This window comes from Semicossyphus pulcher, unplaced genomic scaffold (assembly GCF_022749685.1).
Source record: "Semicossyphus pulcher isolate SPU_LCO1_2020_fin unplaced genomic scaffold, fSemPul1.0.p SCAF_14, whole genome shotgun sequence".
In the NCBI taxonomy this organism is placed as follows: domain Eukaryota; kingdom Metazoa; phylum Chordata; class Actinopteri; order Labriformes; family Labridae; genus Semicossyphus; species Semicossyphus pulcher.
This window is the reverse complement of record NW_027211648.1, coordinates 8,119,775-8,140,683: the sequence shown is the minus strand read 5'-3', so window position 1 is coordinate 8,140,683 and position 20,909 is coordinate 8,119,775. Positions and strand designations below refer to the sequence as shown.

At 40.9% G+C, this 20,909-nt stretch overlaps 2 protein-coding genes across 2 annotated transcripts; both read left to right on the top strand.

Moving 5' to 3' along the window:
• The first annotated feature begins 397 nt into the window (after positions 1-397).
• On the top strand, positions 398-1,562 carry nkx2.9 (NK2 transcription factor related, locus 9 (Drosophila)). The gene is made up of 2 exons (XM_069662499.1): positions 398-572; positions 1,006-1,562. The coding sequence occupies exons 1-2, from the start codon at positions 398-400 to the stop codon at positions 1,560-1,562; spliced, it is 732 nt and encodes a 243-aa protein (XP_069518600.1).
• Positions 1,563-8,985: 7,423 nt separating this feature from the next.
• On the top strand, positions 8,986-11,550 carry nkx2.1 (NK2 homeobox 1). Its single transcript, XM_069661951.1, has 2 exons — positions 8,986-9,622; positions 10,295-11,550. Exons 1-2 carry the CDS (start codon positions 9,256-9,258, stop codon positions 10,972-10,974), a joined length of 1,047 nt encoding a protein of 348 aa, XP_069518052.1. The 5' UTR covers positions 8,986-9,255; the 3' UTR covers positions 10,975-11,550.
• The last annotated feature ends 9,359 nt before the right edge of the window (positions 11,551-20,909 follow it).

Here is a 20,909-nt window from a genome sequence, read left to right as displayed (position 1 = left end):
GCTGTGTTGTCAGTTGCCACCCAAGACGTGATTCAGCTCCAACAATCACTATTATCTGCTCCTCAGTCCGACGATACGGGACGAATCTGTAATGATGACGAGTGTTTCCTTCGCTCTTTGTTGACGTGCTCTCTCTCTCCCTCTCGCTCTCTCTCACTCCTCACCTACCGTCATTGGGTGACAGCACTCCATCCTTTCAGGTGCTCCGCGGAGAAGGAGGCTTTAAAAAGCGGAGCAGCGTTTGTGTTTGGAGTGCTGTTTGTGTAAACACTGAGCGCACACATCGCTGTTTGGACTGCGCGTAAAGTGGATGTTCCTGCTCTTTGGAGAGATTTACTTGTTTGTGTGTTTTTTTATTTACGCTAAACAAACCCGGATTGCACGCGCGCGGATTGCGATGGCTGCACCGACCAAGTTCAGTTTTTCCGTCCGGAGCATCCTGGACCTGCCGGAGCAGGATGCGGAGGCAGCGCCGCGGTCCTCCCCGGTCTACTCCTCCTCCTCCTCCTGCTCCGCCAGCTCGCCCTACACCTCCTGGATGGACTGCTACGAGCGGAGCCCTGCGTGCACATGTGAGTATACATGCTGATGATGCTGAATTTGATGAATGAAATGCATGAATGTGTCACTAAACCATCTGCTGTATCCTAGAAGTACTTTTATTTTTGTAGCTTGTACTTTTATTTTGAAACTTTAAAAAACATTTTTGATCTAACGTTTATTTGACCTTTATTTATTTATTGAAACCTTTTTCTTTAACCTTTTATTTTTTAACAGTATGATCTAAATGTGTAAAAACATGTAATAGACTTTAAATTGACAAAATATAATACTTTGTATATTCTAGAATTACGCAAAAAAAAGTTAATGTGTTTATTTATCGAGATATAAGCGAAGAATATTTTCTGAAAGCTTTATTTTGAAATTATTTTAGAGCAAAATAAAATGATAACATCACATTATTTCTATCTGAATATTGACCACCCTCCATCTTTATTCCTGCAGCTTCCGATGAAGGCAGTCTCGAGGCCTCCCCGGACTCCACCAAACCGGATGACTCGCCCCCGGACTCGGACCCGGACCGGAACAAGAAGAGCAAGAAGCGCCGGGTCCTCTTCTCCAAGGCGCAGACTCTGGAGCTGGAGCGGCGCTTCCGGCAGCAGCGCTACCTGTCCGGCCCGGAGAGGGAGCAGCTGGCCCGGCTCCTCAGCCTGACCCCGACCCAGGTCAAGATCTGGTTCCAGAACCACCGCTACAAGATGAAGAGAGGCAGGGCGGAGGACCTGGAGATCCCGCAGCCTCCTCCTTTGCTGCGCCGTGTCGTGGTCCCGATCCTGGTCCGGGATGGGAAACCTTTTCACACCTGCTTACTGGACACAGAGAAACCGTTGGCTCCTTCACACGCGGTTCCGTTCCCTTTAGCCTACCCGGCCCTGCAGCATCACCAGGCGGCCGTCCCTCTTCCTCCCCGGTACCAGCAGCACTTTCCCTCCGCGTCAGCCCCCAGGCTCGCGTGGAGAGACTTTTGGAGCGACTCGGTCCACTTTAACTCTTACAAGTGAAGGCCTCGTGCCTGTGCACAAACTCATTTAGAACTACATCAAATGTTTTCTGAATGTTCCGAGCAACTTAAACATTTAGAGTTTCTATATTTTGCACATTTTATTTTGAAATTATTGCGTGTATTTTGGACTTTTTTAAGATGCTGATCGTGTTTCTGGGCTCACTGCTGCAGCCTGTAGACTTTGAATTATCCTGTGAGATAACGTGTTTGCACGTGACGCTGTTTAAGCAACATGTTTGTATAAATGAAGAAGGTACTGTAGGCATTAGGTGGAGATAGAAGAGGCAGCAGCAGAGCCTGAGTGACTGAAGGAATGTTATTTGTTGTCTTTAAGGAGACTTTCTTTGAAGGTTTTAACTGTTTAAAATGTTTCTTTTTGTGAACGAAATTATTAATAAAAGTTTCTCATATTTTGGATGATAACATGGTGTGTTTTTGTGTTCAAATGAAGCCCAAAAAAAGTTTAAAACTTTGTGAAATCAAACAAATCTTGACGCTTAGAAGTTTCTTCTAAATGCATAAAAACAGACTCTAGGTCCATTTGTGTTAAAATCCTAACATGTTGCTTTGACTTTATATAATTTGTAGAATCTAAAATCTGCAGCGGGTCAGGGCGGGGGCCTCGGAGGCTTTTCTAATGTTAAAAAACTAATTATGCACCGAAAAGCTGAGCAAACATGTCCTCTGAAAGGCCTGGCTTTGCTTAAGCATGAGAATAGCCAGTAAACATTACAGCCTCTCTCCCTCTCTCTCTCTCTCTCTGTGGCTCCCTGCGGTCGTCTGGGCTGCTTTTCACTTTTATACAATTAACTTTTGTCATTCTGGAGCGACTAAAATGACGCTCAGGCTTAATGTGGAAATCCTGGTTTGTGTGCCGTAGATTTGGTATTTGTGGAGTTTAAATAAAGGTGCATCACTGAGCAGGTGTTTGTAAGGGGAGAGATGCCTTTAAGAGCCGGAAATTAGCAGGAAAAAAGAGTTTTATTGATTTATTAAGTTTAATTTGTGCACTCAGGCAGCTTTTAAAAACAATCCTCCAAATGTAACCGCCTTTAATAAGCTCAGATTCAGAGAAAAAGCTGCAAAAAGTGTTCCCCTCATGTCCTCCCTCGTCTAAATATCATGACAAATCTGCTTCAGCGTTTAAAATCATGTCAGTATTTCATCAGCCCTAAGGGGACAGGGGGGGGTCTCCGGCCTCCACGCCCCCTGTAATGTTGTTTGCTCGTCCTGTGACCCTGCAGCCCATCGTCCCTGTCACCTGGCCCTTTGTCCCCCGCGCCGGGGCCACCTTGTATCACATATGGAGGGGACTGTCCGCACCCCTCAGCTCGCTGCTTCTCCCCTTAAACACCCTTTTTGTCTGCGTGTCTGCCCCTGAATGCACCATTGTCCCGCGTCCAAAAGGGGACCGAGACAAAATCTTTAGTGTTTCAATTCCCGTGATGTTTAATCAGCCCCTGCGACAAATTTATGAGCTTTAACTGCACAATGGTGTTTTAGAGCATCTCGGGGTTTAAGGGTGACAAAGACAGGCTTTTAGAGGTTGCCATTGGTTTTTTAAGTTGCTCACAGGAATTGTCTGAAAAGGATGGGCTGGTATTAGCCGGCCCATCCTTTAGTTTTACTCACTGCGCTGTCTCTCTGGGCCCCGGGGCCCCTGTTAGGGAAGTTATAAGGTCCATATAAACCAGGCCACAGGAGGAGTTGCAGTAACTTGATACAGATAACGTTTAATTTTAGCTCGTCATTTTAGCTCAGATCATGCAGCAAGATTTCTGCTTTAAGATATTTTAAACACAAAAGTTTTCCTAAATATCGGCCTTAAAATCTTTTTATTGGACAGATTTCTTTAAAGCTTGTTTCTGTTGTGCAAACAGTGCAATCTTAACATCTGACAAGTTGTCATAGAAGTAAATATTCAAGAACTTCAGACTGAGTAAAACTTTTATCCTTGATTAACCTCTTCATCCCGAGGTCCCCCGCACACACGGGGGCCGGCCTGCGTGTGTGTATATGTTCACACATAGACACCATTTCAATCAGAAGAAGCTCGTGTAAAGCTCGTTAGATAAGTTACAGTTTGGTATCTGAGAAATCTCAAATGGCACAGATGGTGTCAAACCTGTTCAGATGTTGTTCTATGGATTTCTATACGTCTGTATGAGCAGCTGCATCATGTCAAAGGAGATCATCACTCTACAAGTGTAAAGTTTTGTTAGGCGGAAATAAAATATTTTAATTATTTAAACTCTGACCCAGTGACTTCTATACTGTGATTGTTACAACTCTGTAGAAATGTCTAAAGAGTTATCTTTATATTGATACCAAGCTTGTTCATATCGACCTTGTAGTCGAGGAGATGTACAGCACTCTGTTCAGTCGACCATGGGCCTGAGCTCGAGGCCCGGGGGTGAAGAGGTTCAGGTTTTTATGGAAACTGAAAATTGCATATTTTTATTAATTTAGTTCAACTTTTCTGTTGCACATCAAAGTTTTAGAAAAAAGTTTATCTAAAGGACAAAAACATCTTTAATCCTAGTTACGTTAGCCAGCTGTTGTTTGGTATTTGAAGAACTACTGCAGCTTCCAGGTGCTTTAGGGGGCTGGGATGTCAACCCAAACAGGCATCCTGCTCACTTATTATGTTGCAGTTAGCCTGCTGTAACTTCTCAGTATATACACCAAAGTCTCCACTGCCTCTCCAGTGGATAAAATGTGATGTGAGTTGAGATACTCAAGTAAAGTATGAGTACCCCTAGTTTGGACTTAACTAACCTCGGCCTCTCTGTGATGTACTTTTTGCATTTTCAGTCACACCAGAAAAAGGCCGCACAGACAGAGAGGACGGAGGAAATAGAGTTTGGTTTCACCATGCACTGTTTGACAGCACTACTTTCTTTGCGCTGCTGCCCTTTGTAGTTTTATTCCGCCTGTCCTCAGCAGGCTGTCCTGTTGTTTTGAGTTGGTTACAACATAACACACAGAATGACAGCCAACAGTTTGTCAGCATGATCAAAACCGAAGTCAAATAATGATATCCAAACGATGACATTGCTGAGAGCAGCAGGTGGAGGTGAGTGAAGCCTCAGTGCTTCACTGGAGGAGCCCCTCTCAACCGTCCCCCCCAGGGGTCAGCCATATCCGTGGACAGGTCGCCCTCCTGCTGCACAAACAGCTGCTGCACAAAATCCTTGTGCTGATCGAACACTGGACTTCTCTTAAATGACTTCAGCCTCAAAGTCCAAGAGATGAAAGCCTGGTGACATCACTCTAACATCTTTGTTAGCCATTGTACAACTTACATTAAGACATGAGTAGTAGTAGTATCTATAAATATGTGATCAGCCACCAAACAATGGCTCTAACTGGCTGTCAGGAAACACACCTTTCTGCTGCAGGAGTCAGCTTGTATTTAACATTTAATTAAAGTTACGTAAAGTTTACTTAAATAACTTTACATGTTTGTGGATGTAGAAACATATTTGGACATACTAAACCGATGCTCATAAATGAGGGTAGCATCTTGAGTGTTATGAGGCTTAAAGTTTAAAAAGTAGATCCCTGGTTAAAAGGAGTCAACTTTAAAGCTACATATCAAAGCTTTATATGGAACTTTTAAACGTGTATCAAAAGGACAAACATCTTTAATTCTAATTATTTTAACTGACAGTTTTTTGGTACTTGAGCTTTTGTTATGAAGCTCAGTGGTTAAATCATGCGGCTCAGGTTCACAGGCTACAGTCCTCCATGCAGCAGCCCCGGGTTCAACTCGAACCCTCGGCCCGTTGCCGCGTGCCATCCCCCAGTCTCTCTCCCCCTGTCTCCAACACTATCCAGTGTCCTCTCTCTCAAATACAGGCACAAAAGTCCAAGAAAAAAAGTTTTAAATGTATTTTTTTAAAAGGTCAAAGGTCAGACTGAACGTAAAGCTACCAAATCGTTTAAATCTGAAGTTAAAGTTCCTGAATGTACTTGTACTGGTGTTTTATGTGTGTTTAACTTTTCACATACTGGCCACAAAACATAATTGTGAAGACAGCAGGATAGTAAACTTTCAGAAGTAGGTCACTGCAGTGCTGCAGAGTAACTACATACATTTACTAAACTACTGTACTTTAATAAATACAGAGACCTTAAGTTGCACTCAAGTATTTCCCTTTTCTTTACACGTGTATGTCGCCATGTTTCAGAGGGAAATGTTCAACCTAAAGCAGCACCACGTTTATCTTAAAGCTTTACTTACTCTGCACAATCAGATGTGTTACCACGCTGACATCTTTCCCACATTACTAATGACTTGTTTGTGAAATGGTCTGTAACGTTTACTACCAAGCCTCCACTAGATGGCGCACAAACACACGCTATCATCACTCTCCTCTCCTGTAGTAAACGTGACCTCACCGCGCGGCTGCAGAGAGACAGTGAGCCACCAGGGGTCGCACTTTACTGGTGGGTGAGAACACCACCTTGAATGTCCCACCGCTATTCTGCTCTGCTGCTGCTTATTAGACGCAGAAAGATGGCCGAGCGTAGTGACGTAATGATGTTTGGTGTGGCGTCATACGTCAGTATTTGGGTTGAGTTGCAGAAGTCACTTGCCCTTTAATTAGTCCGATTTTATTTCAACTTTGTGCTGATATTTGTTTATCAGTATCAGTGTTTTTCTCATGTTACCGCCTAGTGAGTGTGTGTTTTTTTCATGTAGCCCATATCCTGGATAAAAGGGTAAACAAAAAAAGTTTCGAGGGAAAAAAAAATCCTCCGGGAGCCATTACAGTCAGAGCAAGAAGCAGAAATTATTACTGTCAGAATTTGATGATTAAAATTCAATAAGGTTTGTTTTTAAATGGAAAAAATGTTATGTTGTTTTATTAATGTAATTTGCCCAAATGTAAATTAATTAAGCTACATGTATAATTAGATAAGTTATATACCCTTGGAGATGTGTGCAGTGGAGGAAAGTGTGCCGATGTTTGCATCTACACCTGTTTACCTCACCTTCACTCTTTGTGGTGTTTAACGTGACATTTATTTACGTCATGCTCAGATGTTTTAAAATACCTTTTTTATTTAATGATACTTTTGTACGAAGCCTAAACATCTCTGTAGCTCTCTCTGCATAACATTTTCATGTGGGGGAGCATATCAGAGCAGTGAAATGTGTTGCGTTTATAACACGAAAAAAAATGGAATTGATCTGAAATAATAACAAATAACTTCCTTTCTACTTTTGATTGCAGGCGCTTACTTTCCCTCCCTCTGGATAAGATCACTGACCAATCAGTTCATAAACAGAAACCTGCAGCCTGCGAACAAAAGCGCGGCAGCCTCATAGCCGCCACTTCAAAGTGTCCTCATTATTCTGACGAATTAGTCTGAACATTTGGACTAATTAGCGCTAATTGGCCATAACAGCCGCGTGCCAGAACAGTAAGAAGGTGCTGATTTAGATGATTAAGAATGTCTCGTGAAATTTCGTATAATTAAGGAAGGCATACGCAAGTTTTAGCTTATGCAGAGACATGCCGTAATTTTAATTGCCTGCGATTATGTAGCCTGCGCCTCGAATATCATCCAAAGAACGTATTTAACTGTAATATTTAGGCTTGGACTATATGATATTATCGGTTCATTATAGTTTATTGAAAGGCAATGAGGATATGGATTGTTGTGGTGCGTAAAGTCTGGGGTTTTTAAATCGCACCAGGGTACCTTCATGCAGCTTTGCAAAATAATGCACGTGGTAATTTTGCTGTAACCTGCAGACAGCCGTGAAATCTGCAGCCACAGTCCTGTAAAACACACAACTGTGGCTGATGATCCCCGTGACAAACTGACGGTGATCTGCATGTCAGTGCAGGGATGGCACATTACTGCACACATTCACACAGCTGCAGAGACTTTGACAGCTTGTTGCTGAGGGTGCGTCATCGGGTAAAAAACAAAACTATTAAAGTTATCCACAGTTTTATTATAGAAATGAGGCCAGAAAAACACAGCGAAACGTGACATGTGTATTGTGTCTGCCAGCAGAAGACGCTGTGTTTCTTTACTTCCTGTAAAAGGAAATATCGGCTCAACCTGCAGGTACAGATTTATTCTCCTTCTGCTGCTACAAGACTGACTTAGACCTCCCGGCGAGACCTTAACAAAAGCAGCCTTTATTAATACAATCTGCTTTATTGTTTTTCACACTAGTCACAGTTTCAGCCCCGGTGTGATTCTGTCCATAGATTGTGTCAGTTAGAAGGTATTCATTTCAATTCTTCACGTCGTTTGAAAATCTTTTTTTTTCTTATCTAACAGGCAGCAGCAAGGATACATTAGTAGCCACATAATGACGTGTTCTAAATACTGTTGCTTTATTTTAAAATATTGACAAACACGTGAGATCATCTGCTTTTGATGTTACATTAAATCAGCTTGTGCACATCTTTTAAAAAGTACTGGTGGGAGTACTTCCAATATAATATTAATTCCAATACTAATACTACTGTTAATATTGAAATTTTAAATAAAGCTTTACAACATATTCAAAGTGATTTACACACTTTTGGTTAAAAAAAAACATATTTTGGGCTGAAAATCGCAGAAAAAGTCACCAAAAATCCGCGCGTAAAAGTGGACTTTGGTGCGTAAAGAAGGCACAGGGCATACTTCCTTGCCTTCAGAGCTGGTTGGATGGAACCTAAAATCATTCTTCTGCTGCTTTGTAGAATTTCAGCAATGAGCTATGATTGAGTTAAACTGTTGTGGCTCCTTGCGCATTAGCCAAGACGCTACTGAGTGAGGGCTACCTGGCGTCGTGTTGCAGGAGAGTACTTGTTAACTTCACATGAGAGCCTCTCCTGCCACCGACTCTATTTTGTGTTTATTTGTGTGTGTGCCATTTTAAGACGAGCGTGTGCATGTGAATTCAGGTGCTTTCGTCCAATGATATCAAAAGAAAAAAATAGAAAAGAAACGAGGGGGGTTAATGATTTACGCAGCCACTTAACGCGCGGATGTGTATTTATTTACTTATCAGTATCAGTCAATTCCCCTCCCCGCAAGTGCACTTTTGCATGTCTGAGTACGATAAGGCATAACACAAACAATCCTGCAATCACTGGAGGCCTCTCGTGGCCATTAAAAGTCAGTAGTTCAACTGAGGAGTGCTTCTCCAACTCTCAAGTCCATATAGGCCTCCTTTCATCAAGAGGCCCTCGTAAACATCACTACAGTTAATAAAGTGCATTGTGGTCAGTGCAGTCCCAAGGTGCAGCAGCAGTGTGTTTATCAGCCACCAGCAACAAACTCCAACCAGCGCGTGCAGCCAGTCGGGACGCACATCTCTGCTCATCATGTACAGCGCTTATGTTATTGTTAGTGGGAGGGGAGCGCATGTCTTGGAAGTGAAATTACGCGCGGCGAAAGGAGGCTCGAGCTGTTTGGTATTGTTGCGGATGCCCCGCCTCTGATGGTAGCCTTAAACCTGGCACCCAGCTAAAACAAACCAAAGCCAGCACCCAGCTCCCACTCAATCCAATTAAGGCGGACTTGAGGCGGCTCTCCTTACGTGTTCATCTACCAGGATCGACGTTGAGACAACAGGAACCAGAGAGGGGCTTTGGCCAAAAAAAAAAAAAAAAAAAAGAGAAGGAGAGATTGCCTTGCCTTCTAATTTCTCCCTCTCCAGTCCCAGAACAATGTCGATGAGCCCTAAGCATACGACTCCTTTTTCTGTTTCCGATATCTTGAGTCCCCTCGAGGAGAGCTATAAGAAAGTAAGTATGGAGAATAACAACTTGGGGGCACCTCTCACTTCGTACCGGCAGCCGCAGGTCTCTCAGGCGGCGATGCAGCAGCACCACATGGGCCATAACGGGACTGTGTCTGCGGCGTACCACATGACGGCTGCAGGTGTCTCCCAGCTGTCACACACGGCCATGGGGGGCTACTGCAACGGCAACCTGGGCAACATGGGCGACCTGCCGTCTTACCAGGACGGCATGAGGGGCAGCACCACGGCCACCGGCTGGTACGGAGCCAACCCGGACCCGCGCTTCTCCACCAGTGAGTAACATGCACCTGTTCGAGTCCAGCTATGAGTTCACGCAGCGCTGAAATGTTTCGTTGGCATGCCTCGTGGGTTTGTGCCGCTTCTGTTACCTGTGCTTGTTTGTGCGCTAAAGTGGGCACTCTCCAAAGCCCTCCAGTTTAGATTTCATCCCCTATAAGTGTACATTTTATAAGTAGTTGTGGAAAGGATGAAGCCAAAATCACGCGTTTTATTCACGGCGTCAAACATCAGGAAAAAGTCTCACAGGAAGCATTCGTGCTGAAATCCCATTTTAGCTTTGTGCTTTCATTTCAGATCATTTGATTTTTTTATCGCGTTATTAAAATAAAAAATGTGCCGTCAGTCCCGAGTCATTGCTGAGACTGTGCTCAGAGATTTAGATGATAATGACAGTTTGCTAATACATTTAAATGTACTTCATAACGCGTCATGTTCTGGCCTCTTTGTGATGCATTTTTACTGCTGCCTGTAAAAAGTAGCTATAAAAAATAATTATCAGGGTTGGAATAACATTAAAGTAAAGATCAATTACATTCTAGCTCCACAAAAAAAGTTGGCTAATTTCAGATTTTAAACAAATGTTCAGAAAAGGAATTATTTCTGCATGTTTTGTGCGTAAAATCAGTCAATTCGTTGCATTAATTCAATGTTTTTTTCCCCCTCAGTTTCTCGCTTCATGGGCTCTTCCTCGGGCATGAACATGGGCAGCATGGGCAGCCTCAGCTCCCTGGCAGACGTGGGTAAAGGCATGGGCTCCCTGTCCAGCACCCCGAGGAGAAAGAGGCGCGTGCTGTTCTCCCAGGCGCAGGTCTACGAGCTGGAGCGACGCTTCAAGCAGCAGAAATACCTGTCCGCGCCGGAGAGGGAACACCTGGCGAGTATGATCCACCTCACCCCGACCCAGGTGAAGATCTGGTTCCAGAATCACCGGTACAAGATGAAGCGGCAGGCCAAAGACAAAGTGTCCCAGCAGCAGATGCAGGACAGCGGCTCGTGCGCGCAGCAGCAGCAGCAACAGCAGTCCCCGCGGAGGGTGGCCGTGCCGGTGCTGGTGAAGGACGGGAAGCCGTGCCAGGGCAGCGGCCACACGCCCACATCATCCGCGCAGAGCCACCACCAGCAGGCGGGCAACGTCATGATCATGTCCAACAACGCGTCCGGGCTCGCGCAGCATCAGAGCCAGCAGGTGGGAAGCACGGGTCACTCTCCGGATCTGGCGCCGCACTCCTCCAGTCCGCCGTCCCTGCAGAGCCAAGTGGCCGGCCTGTCTCACCTCAACTCCCCCGGCGCAGAGTACGGCTCGGCCCTGCAGTGTTCAGCCCTGTTATACGGCCGGACGTGGTGACAAGAAGCGCCGGGTATCATTTAAAACCAATTCTTCTATTTAAAGAGAAAAAGACATTTTTTTCTGTCGAGACTCGAGAAGTTTTCCTGTAAATGTGCGTTTGAACAAGAGCCGAGAGAAACCGGCGCATCTCTGCTTGAATTTTCACTTTTTTTTTTGGAGGAAGTGTGACTAATCTGGAAGGAGAGAGAAAAACATTTTTGACAACAAACTGCGGATGTGAAAGTCTTTGGATTATTTATGTAAATTATATTGAGACAAAAGAAGAATCAGCAGTCATATAGGCCGGATTAGTTGGGGGAAAGGTGAAGACATAAAAAAAAACTGCTGTAGGCCTGTATGAGTGCTGTTACACCCCCACAAACACACAAATAACACCTGACTCTGATTTATAATAGAATTTAATGTAAGCCGTAGATCTAGCTTGTATATTTCTGTAAGAGGTTTGAATTTTAGCTATCTGTTGTACAAAGTTTTTGACGCTATTTGCCGGGTTGTTGTCGTTTTATTGGTATTTGTACGTTTTATTTCTTTGTAACTTATATAGATATTTGACTTACTACAAAACAGTCCTATTAATAAATTATGGAAACACGAAAGTTAAGCTTTTTATTGTGAAATATTTCAACATATGCGGAGTTAAGTGGAGGAAATATAGGCTTTAAATCATTAAATTATTATTATTATTATTTAATAATAATATGGACATTAGTTTATTATTGTTATTAATATTAGTAGTAGGCTAGTAGGAGTAGAACTATTATTTAATGAGTATTATTATTATTCGCCAATTTGCTCGTTTTATTTTAGGCCTATAGTTTTTTGTTTTTTTTAAGGAAGTTAAATCTTTATTGCTGATTAATTATTGCACAAACGTCTCTATGTTGCCAAATGGGTTTATTTTGGAACAACTCACAGGACGAAACACGTAATCAATACTCGGGCTTTTATTTTGAAAAAAAAAAAAAATCCCGAGTATTTGAAAATCATTTTAAAATTAATTGTTCACGCCATTTTTCTTCCTGTTTTATACTGTGACAAATCACACAGCGGTCAGGCTTATCGTTAGAGGCTGCAGAGTAAACAGAGCCTTTCTGTGCAGTTTGTTCTTTTCTTTGTGTGTGTGTGTGTGTGTATGGTGTGTGTGTGTGTGAGTGTTTCTGCATGCTCACTGTGTGAGTCAGAAAGGTGAGGTCTCTCTGCTCCAAACATCAGACACAAACGCTGCGCATAGAAAAGCTTATCGACGAAATCCCTGACCAAACAGCGCCGTGTTTTCTTCTCAAATAACTCACGAGGCGAACTGTGGGCGCGCGGCTATCAGCTGCTTTATCAATAATCAATCAGGGAAGTGAAAGGAAGCTGCGAAAGGCTGAATGTGCCCGGTGTCAATAACAAACCTGCACGAGACTCGGTCAACATATTTCGTTAGCATTCAGCTGCATTTTAAACACGAAGGCTGTTTGATTCTCCGCCATGCTTTTTAAACGGCTCTCCTCAGGTGTAGACAGTGTAAATAAAAGCTATAATAATCATTAGGAGCTATTCTCCCGCCGCCTAATGGCGCCGCTACAAGTATTAACGGTTAACTGTGGTTGCTAAGCGACGGAGGGAACGACAGGTGATTTCCGTTTACGGCTGAAATAAGTTGTTTTCAATGCAGTGTTGTTTCTGTAGCTTAAGGCTAATTTAAAATGTTTTCGGACCGTATCATACACAATTAATTTTTAACTGAATTTATATGACAATGAAATTATTTGATAAAAGGCCTTTTTGATTATATTATTATGCTATATTATAACAGGCATAGCTAGGCTAAATACAACTCTGCTTAGCTAGGCTACACCTAGCTTAATTTCACCTATTGATGCGCCATGGTTTTAAAGACTACTGGATAGTTATTTGCTGTTTTATTAGGCTATTCATAAATATTATACTTAAGCAGATTTTGTAAACATTTGAGCTGTTTGCTTTGGCCTCAGTGACCCTGCCTTTTTTATTCTAAATTTCACAAGACACTTGTTTTTTAGCTTTTAACTCTGATTCAGGCTGGAAAATTAGCGGTTACGTCATCGTCTAACAATATCATACGTGGTCGATTATTTCCCCACATATGTTACCGAAATGCCTCCATTTTAAGATACAAAAAATGTATTTACACATAGCTTATATTTAGTGTTTGCTGACTAAAGGCACAGTATGATGGCTCAGAGCTGCAGCAGCCCTCGCGCCTGACTCCTGCTCCCCAGCTGAAGGCCGTCTTTATGGGATCAGTGAATTTCACAGAGCCTTTGGCTCATTATCCCGTCAGATTGCTGGCATTTACATTTACATGCATTTTTCAGCCAATTATATTTTAATTGCTGTGTTATCTGGTCATTTCGTTTCATTGTTAATGCAACCTTTGCATTTGGGTATCCTAATATATGGAAAATCCTCAGAGGTTTGGTGTAGCCTAATGGCTGTGTCACGGACTCAGCAGCACTTTTTGGTTGACTTTATCAGCGAATGGGCAGCTCGAGTGAATCATTTCAGGCGATACTCACAGTTTAACTTTCAAAAAGTGTTTTTTTGCTCACAAATATTGTTAAGAGAACCCGTTTTTCTCACAAGCTAAACCTCCATATTCGCCTTTTCTCTAATCTTTGTGTATTCCACCAGTTTGAGGCCACCAGGCAGCCCACCAGAAAAGCCCCTTTGGAGACTTTAAAGTGAATCTAAGCAGCATCAGAAACTATCTTCTATTAGGTATTTCGCGGCGCTGGTTTTGTTCGGCAGAGAAGTGAGAACTTTGGGATTACATTACCATGTCTTTGGCGCGGTGTGTGGTCTTTGTGTGCAGCTTGTAGCTGTTGAGAATGACTTGTTGGAAGCGTGTGTGCTCTCATCGCTCTCTTTTGTAGAAACCCACAGAGCAACTCCCCAAGTCCTCCTGGCTTTATGGTGGGCTGGTCTCCATCAACCCCAAGCAATTAGTCCCTAATCTCAAGGTAATCATATTTGAGTTAGCGACTAGCTGTTGAATTTTATTCGCCTGTTTAAATTCACTTTCACTTTATGGTGATATGTGGCATCCAGGATTCTTGTTTTGTACGCGTCCGCGGCGCGTGATTGGATTTAAAGTTTAAGAGGATAAAATTAAGACTGTATTCAGTTACGCGAGACGATGATCGAGTAAGAGTCGATTTAAATCTTTAGAGTTTCTTCCGCAAGTGAAAGCAAAGCAAATTATTCTGTTTTTAAAAATGAAATCAAATTTCTACCTGGCGAATTTTACAACATGCACTTAAAAAAACCGTCAGTTTCAACCAATAACATTAAATCGTCTGTCATTTTAAAGGTGCATTTTTTATGAACACAAAGATAAACTTTAGGTCTGTTTCCGGGTTTTATTTTCATGTCAGTATATTTCACTCAGTGGCTCAGTGTCACGTTCATGAGAGCCCTGCTGCTGTTTATATGGACTCGCTCGAATATTTGCTCCCTCCACAATAAGAGTCACACGTCTCAAACTCGAGGACATCGTTATGACTAAACTTAAATGAAACTTAAATGATGCATTAGAGAATAAACTATAAAAATAATTAAGGAAAAAATACATAATTAAAGTCAAATATTACATAAAACAAAAAAAACGACGTCGTTTATTGATTTAAAGTGAACGCTTATTTCAAATGTTTAGCATGTGATGTTATTGCATTGAGTAGCAACTTTTATACATCCGCATTAAGACAAAAGAACAACATGAAACAGGAAAGCAGTTAATTTCAAAGGTAGCCTAAAAAAAACAGCTGACTGTTGCAGATGCACGAGGCGGACTTGGTGCTGTCCACGGTACTGAAATAGATGTAAATATAAATCCGCTCAAAGAAGTTAATGTTTAGTAAAATGTGTTACATTATAGATCATATGGAGTGTGACACATTTTTGACCATTAGCAGAAACTCTGTAGACATTTAAAGTCTTCTAATAACGTTATTAAGAGATTATAGAAATAATAGTTTTTCTTCTTGTAAAGCCTCACAGCCTCTCTCTCCTCTTTCTTAAGTTCCTAAACATTTCCCTGCAGCAGGCCTGAGCATTCATGTGCATTACAAATAGGACAATTACACAGCAACCGCAATCACCCCCTTTGGTAAATGTTATTGTCAGCTAGCAGCAAAAATCTTTAATTGTCCTGCGTTTATCTGCTGCTTCAAGCCATTGTTCAAAGAGCGCAAACGAGGGTCATTTGTGAACTGGAATACTTTGCATGCAAAGCAGAGCACAAGATGCTGTAATACTTGACCTTTCAGCATAATTGTTGCAGGCATGAAATGCAGCATTCAGAGCGGGCTGAGTGGAGCCTTTTCTCTCTCCCTCCCTCTGATGAACAAAGCACATTTTATACATCTTCGGTGTTCATTTGGTTTTGTTTCTTTTCAAGAAAACGTCTCTGGGACTGGCTGCAATTTATCTTCATGTTAATAACACTGCCGGGGCGAAAAAACGGCACAAATCACAAGATTTCTCAATTCAGCATTTAACAATGGACTTCATGTTTAGCTCCCCAAAGAAGGCAGAAAACTTGTAAATGGATGTGTTCGTCAGTTTGACATGACAGGCCTTTCACTGAATGATGCTGGGGAGCAGGATTTAAACGTCTTGCTCAAGGACACTTTAGGAAGAGTGACTGCTGCTGGGGTTGTACTTGCAGCTTTCAGATAGATGTTGACACAATGCTTGTTTGATAGAATAGCACAAAATCCCCCCAAAACTTGAATTGTATATATTACCATCATTGCTGCCTAAAATATTATTAACTGTTTTAACTTTTTTTTTTTATCTGTGCAGGTTGCAGGAAAATCCAAAACTTCTTAACTTAAACTACATAATAAAGTAAAAAATAAAAAGATAAACAAACATGCAGAATAAACTCAATTCTAGGAGACATAACAACAAATGGTGTTATATCAGTTTTACCTGAAGAAGGGCTGAGGCCAAAAAGTTGTAAAGTGAGCACAGATGAGACGTGTGAAGAGTTCAATTAAAATAACATTTAAAATCTGTGAGGAAACAAACTTATACTTATTTTACAGAAAGTTTCTCGTCTTTTATCGATCATCTGTTTGATGTCAAACAAAAGTTAAGTAAACTGAAAAACAAAATATTGAATTAACCGTATAAAATGTTGCCAAAATCAAATATTTACACGACTGCTCAGACATCTGACAAGAAAATAAAAGGAAATATTTTCTTCCGAGAACTTTTGTTGTGTAAATACAGCTGTTAATGAAAATTGTTAATATAATCACCATAGTATAGAAATGTTAAAACATTAATTAATTATATGTGAATTGTATGATTCAACTGTTCCTAACAACCGTACCTGCCCTTGATTATTTTTAAGTAAACCCCTAATTTTCATGGATTGATATTCCTTATTCCAAAGTAACAAACATGATTTTTGTAACCCCTCGTGACCTCATGGGAGAGCGTTTACATAGCACAGAGTCGTAAATGAGGGAATAGAGAGTGGGGATGACATGCAGCAAAGGGCCGAGGGTTGGAGTTGAACCCGGTGCAACTGCGTCGAGAGCTGCGCCTCTGTACCTGGGCCGTGCACTTTAACCACTGAGCTAAACCAGCGCCCCGCTCACAACTTTGAAGGACATTTTTCCAACCTTTTAGGTTGTCCTTTAACGTAGCCCCATTTGGCTTTTGAGAGTGTATAAAAGAACAAATTCAGGCGCTCTTCGGGGTTATAGTTACAATTGTCAAGTGACTTTTATCGTGATAGGAGGAACAACATAAGTCATATAAGGCTGGTCATTCAGCTAACAATGCCCCTGGCTGTAGTTTGCACCTGTTTTGAAGGCCAGGCAGAGAATCAGGGTTAAAGGAGAGTGTCGTCTGCATAGAGTAGAAGTTACAGTGAAACAGAAGCTAGAGAGTGTCTAAACCTTTAACTGTACGACATATTTCTGAGTAAAACAGATCATGTGAAGGGTGATTAGTTAGGGGAGGGATTCAAATCAAAGCCTAAACATTTTATAGATGACTAAAAGTGGGCGTGGCTTAGAACTTATAGCGTGATATGGAGTTGTGTAGAATATGATGCTGAAGAGGACTGTTTGCCCTACTAAGATATTTCCAAAAATCATCAACAATAACAGAACAATTGCTTTTCAACAGACAACAGACTTTTTTATTTCAATTTTTAGATTTCAATTATATTGATAGAAGCTAAGCTAATACATGTGCTAACATTGTCATCATTCAGTTGTGGCTGTTGTTGTTCTGTTGTGTCCTTAAATGACCCATGTCTTACACTTCAAATTAAGGTTATCATACAAATTAAAATATATAAATAAAATTAGGATTGGAATCAGAGTAGAATGAGGGTGACAGTTATTGTTGCTCTATAAGCTTTAGCTCTTACTACGTTACTTGTTTTAGGACAAGAATCAGGCAGCAGGAGCCTGCAAGTCATTGGTTCAATAGAACCCATTGGTCCTTAAAATGAAATCTGCTCTGGTAAAAATGAATGTTTCATCAAGTTAGCAGGTTAACTAAAAAAAATGTCCTCAACAAAATTCTCCAGACAAATTGTTATTCCACTCTGACACTGAGACAGATCCTGTATTTGCAGTAAAGCTCTAGTGAATGAAGAGTATATGACAACATAATGCTGATTCACACACATGCACCAACAAGTTTTGATTCAGTTCAAACATCAAAAGCCACATTTTCTTTCAACTTTTCTTGTATGAATATTTTCCCATAAATGTACTCACAAGCAAAAACGTATTCTGCTCAAACCATCACCAGTGGTCTATTAGTTTCTCTATATATCCCACTAGCCCATTCCATGCTAGCTTTCTCTCCATATAAACAGAATGGCTTCCACCTCATACCAGCCATAATGGCTTTAATGGAAGCAAACATTAGTATCGCCTCCATAAATAACTTTCATCTGTTTTAAGCTCCTTTAAAAGCTTATTTTAACCACAAACCAGCAGCAAGCCAGCTCTGAGCATACATGGTCTGGATGCAGTTTATATGTGAGTGTCCCAAAGTGACTTCCTGTCGTTCAAATACACTTTAAGTGTTTATCCAAATAATTTTCTATTCATTTGCAAACTTTCTGGCTCCAAACTGAGGCAGAATCTCACTTATTTACTCTGCTGGATTTCTGGATTCATCCTCCTAAAATTCTTTCTACAGATGGTCAGCTGTGATTCAAATATAAATGTAGAGTACAGTTGGAAACGTTACTTTATCAGCTGCTTGATTACGCTGAATGTCCTCACAAGGATAGCAACTCAAGATTCCAGTGCGTTTGTGAGCGCGCGTGCTTGAATGTGCCCGCGTCTGTGTGCGCCCGTTAAACATGCCAATTAAAGGCGACCAGACTGAAGCTGCGTTGTCATGTGTGTGTGTGTGTGTGTGTGTGTGTGTACAGTAGCAGCAGGAGTCCTTTGGAAGGCAGCGAGCCTGCACTAACCCGGTTAACTCAGACCGGGTCCCGCTGCTGCTCTGCGGGCCTGCAGGAGGATCTGCTCCAGTCATTGAAGGGTTAAATGGTCCAAGGCTTTAAGCGTTTACATGGCCGGAAGTTGATTTACATAGATCTGCATGTATACACAGGAGGACGCTTCAGATGTAGAAAATATATAATACTTTTTCTTTTTTTTTTTTTTTTAGAGGAAAAGACCTTGACAAGTTTATTATTTGTTAGTAGGCTACTTGTACTTATACTTTGTTTCCATCCTTCTGGTTTACTTTACCATATTTAACTTTTTTGGCAGCTTTTTTTAGTTGTTAATCTATAAATATAAAGTCTTTAAGCACACAACTCTCTGATAATAGCTTATATATTGTTTCACTACGAATCAAACTACCCAAAACTACATGAATGAGCTCCACTTTGACCAACAACAATATTAAACATTGTAAATATTGTAGCCTCAGCAATTATGATCCAATTATTATTACTGTGTATTATGAGTACTTTTACTTTTAATACTTTAAGTAAAATTTGTTCAGTAAATATAATGGAGTCTTTTTTTTTACACTTTAAAACCACCAATAAAGAACATTATATAGTCTACTATACTGTTAACTATTTAAAATAGATAAATAATATAAAAATTTCACGTCTTTTTAGACAGAAGGTGCATGACATAAATGAAATAATAAAATAATTGCACCTGCACGTCTATGGGCTTATTCTACATGGTGTTTAATTTGAGTTATTGCTTGAATAAATATATATAATAAAACATAATATAAACCCTATAGGCTTATAAAACGTCCTAAATCCGGCAGCCCCCACACAGTCCAGTCTTCAGTGTGCCTGAATAGTGGGGTCCGTCTCTTTGCAGCCTGAAAAAAAAAATTCCTTGAATGTTGCTACAATAAGCAATCAGGATCCCAAAGGGCGGACATTTGACAGCTTAATGAGTTCAGGCAGCAATCACTTCCAGAATAGGCCTGGTCCATTTTAAACCCGAGCCAAACGTATACGAGCCGAGCTGAGAAAAGGCAGCTCGCGCATTTAACTCAACATAACTGCGGGTTAACACAAACACAGGGTGGAGGTGGATGTAAATAGGTCCTGTATATTAGGACCTGTTGAGACTCGCGCGTTTTGTTCGGCAGCGCGGAGGAGGGGGTGATATTTGCCCCCCTAATGAAATATGTCATTACGAGGAATTCATGTGACACAAAAGGGGCGACAGTCAAAAATTGCCCCACTGCTGTTCGGTAATTACATAGTTTGCCCTGGCAGCGCCTTCAGGCAGGTGGCTGGTCCATCATGCAAATGGCTTGGCTGTGCCGACATAATTAGCCACCGCGAGCCGCTTAAATTAACAATTAGCTAACATGCAATTCTGAGCACAACGCGCTAGTTTCTCTTTTTAGGCCAATTGTCACTGTATGGTGTTCCGGTTGCTGAATTGCTCTGTAGGATATGTGATTTCTTACTTGGTCAATTTACAGGCTAAATGAACGGAAATCGACAGAATAAGGGCTTAAATCCTAATCCCTCATAGAGAAGATATGTGCTGCACACTTCTGTTCACTGCTCGGTTTATCATGATCATCTCAGGGATGTAAAGACCCTGTAATGACATTTTATCCAAGCAAACCTTATCAATTTCTGTTTTATTTTACCTCTGGTCTCTCCCTAACATATTATATTTCACACTTCGAGGTATCTCTCCAAGGTATGGAAGCCCGTTTCTGCCACTTGAAAAAAAGGTCCTGTAAGTCATTTTATTGGGATACTTATTGAGATACTCAATATTTTCACTTAGTAACTCAATATAATGACTTAGTATCTCAATATAATGACTTCATATCTCAATATAATGACTTAGTATCTTAATATTTTGACTTAGTATCTTAATATTTTGACTATCTCAATATAATGACTTTGTATCTCAATATAATGACTTAGTATCTCAATATAATGACTTAGTATCTTAATATTTTGACATAGTAACTCAATATAATGACTTAGTATCGAAATATAATGACTTTGCATCTCAATACAATGACTTAGTTTCTTAATATTTTGACTTAGTATCTCAATATAATGACTTTGTATTTCAATATAATGACTTAGTATCTTAATATTTTGACTGAGTATCTCAATATAATGACTTAGTATTTCAATATAATGACTTAGTATCTCAATATTTTGACTTAGTAACTCAATATAATGACTTAGTATCTCAATATAATGACTTTGCATCTCAATACAATGACTTAGTTTCTTAATATTTTGACTTAGTATCTCAAAAGAATGACTTAGTATCTCAATATAAGGACTGAGTATCTCAATATTTTGACTTAGTATCTCAATATACTGACTTACAGGCCCTTTTTTAAATCCAAGTGGCAGAAACGGGCTTCCATACAAAGAGGTATTTAGTTCTAAAAATGTT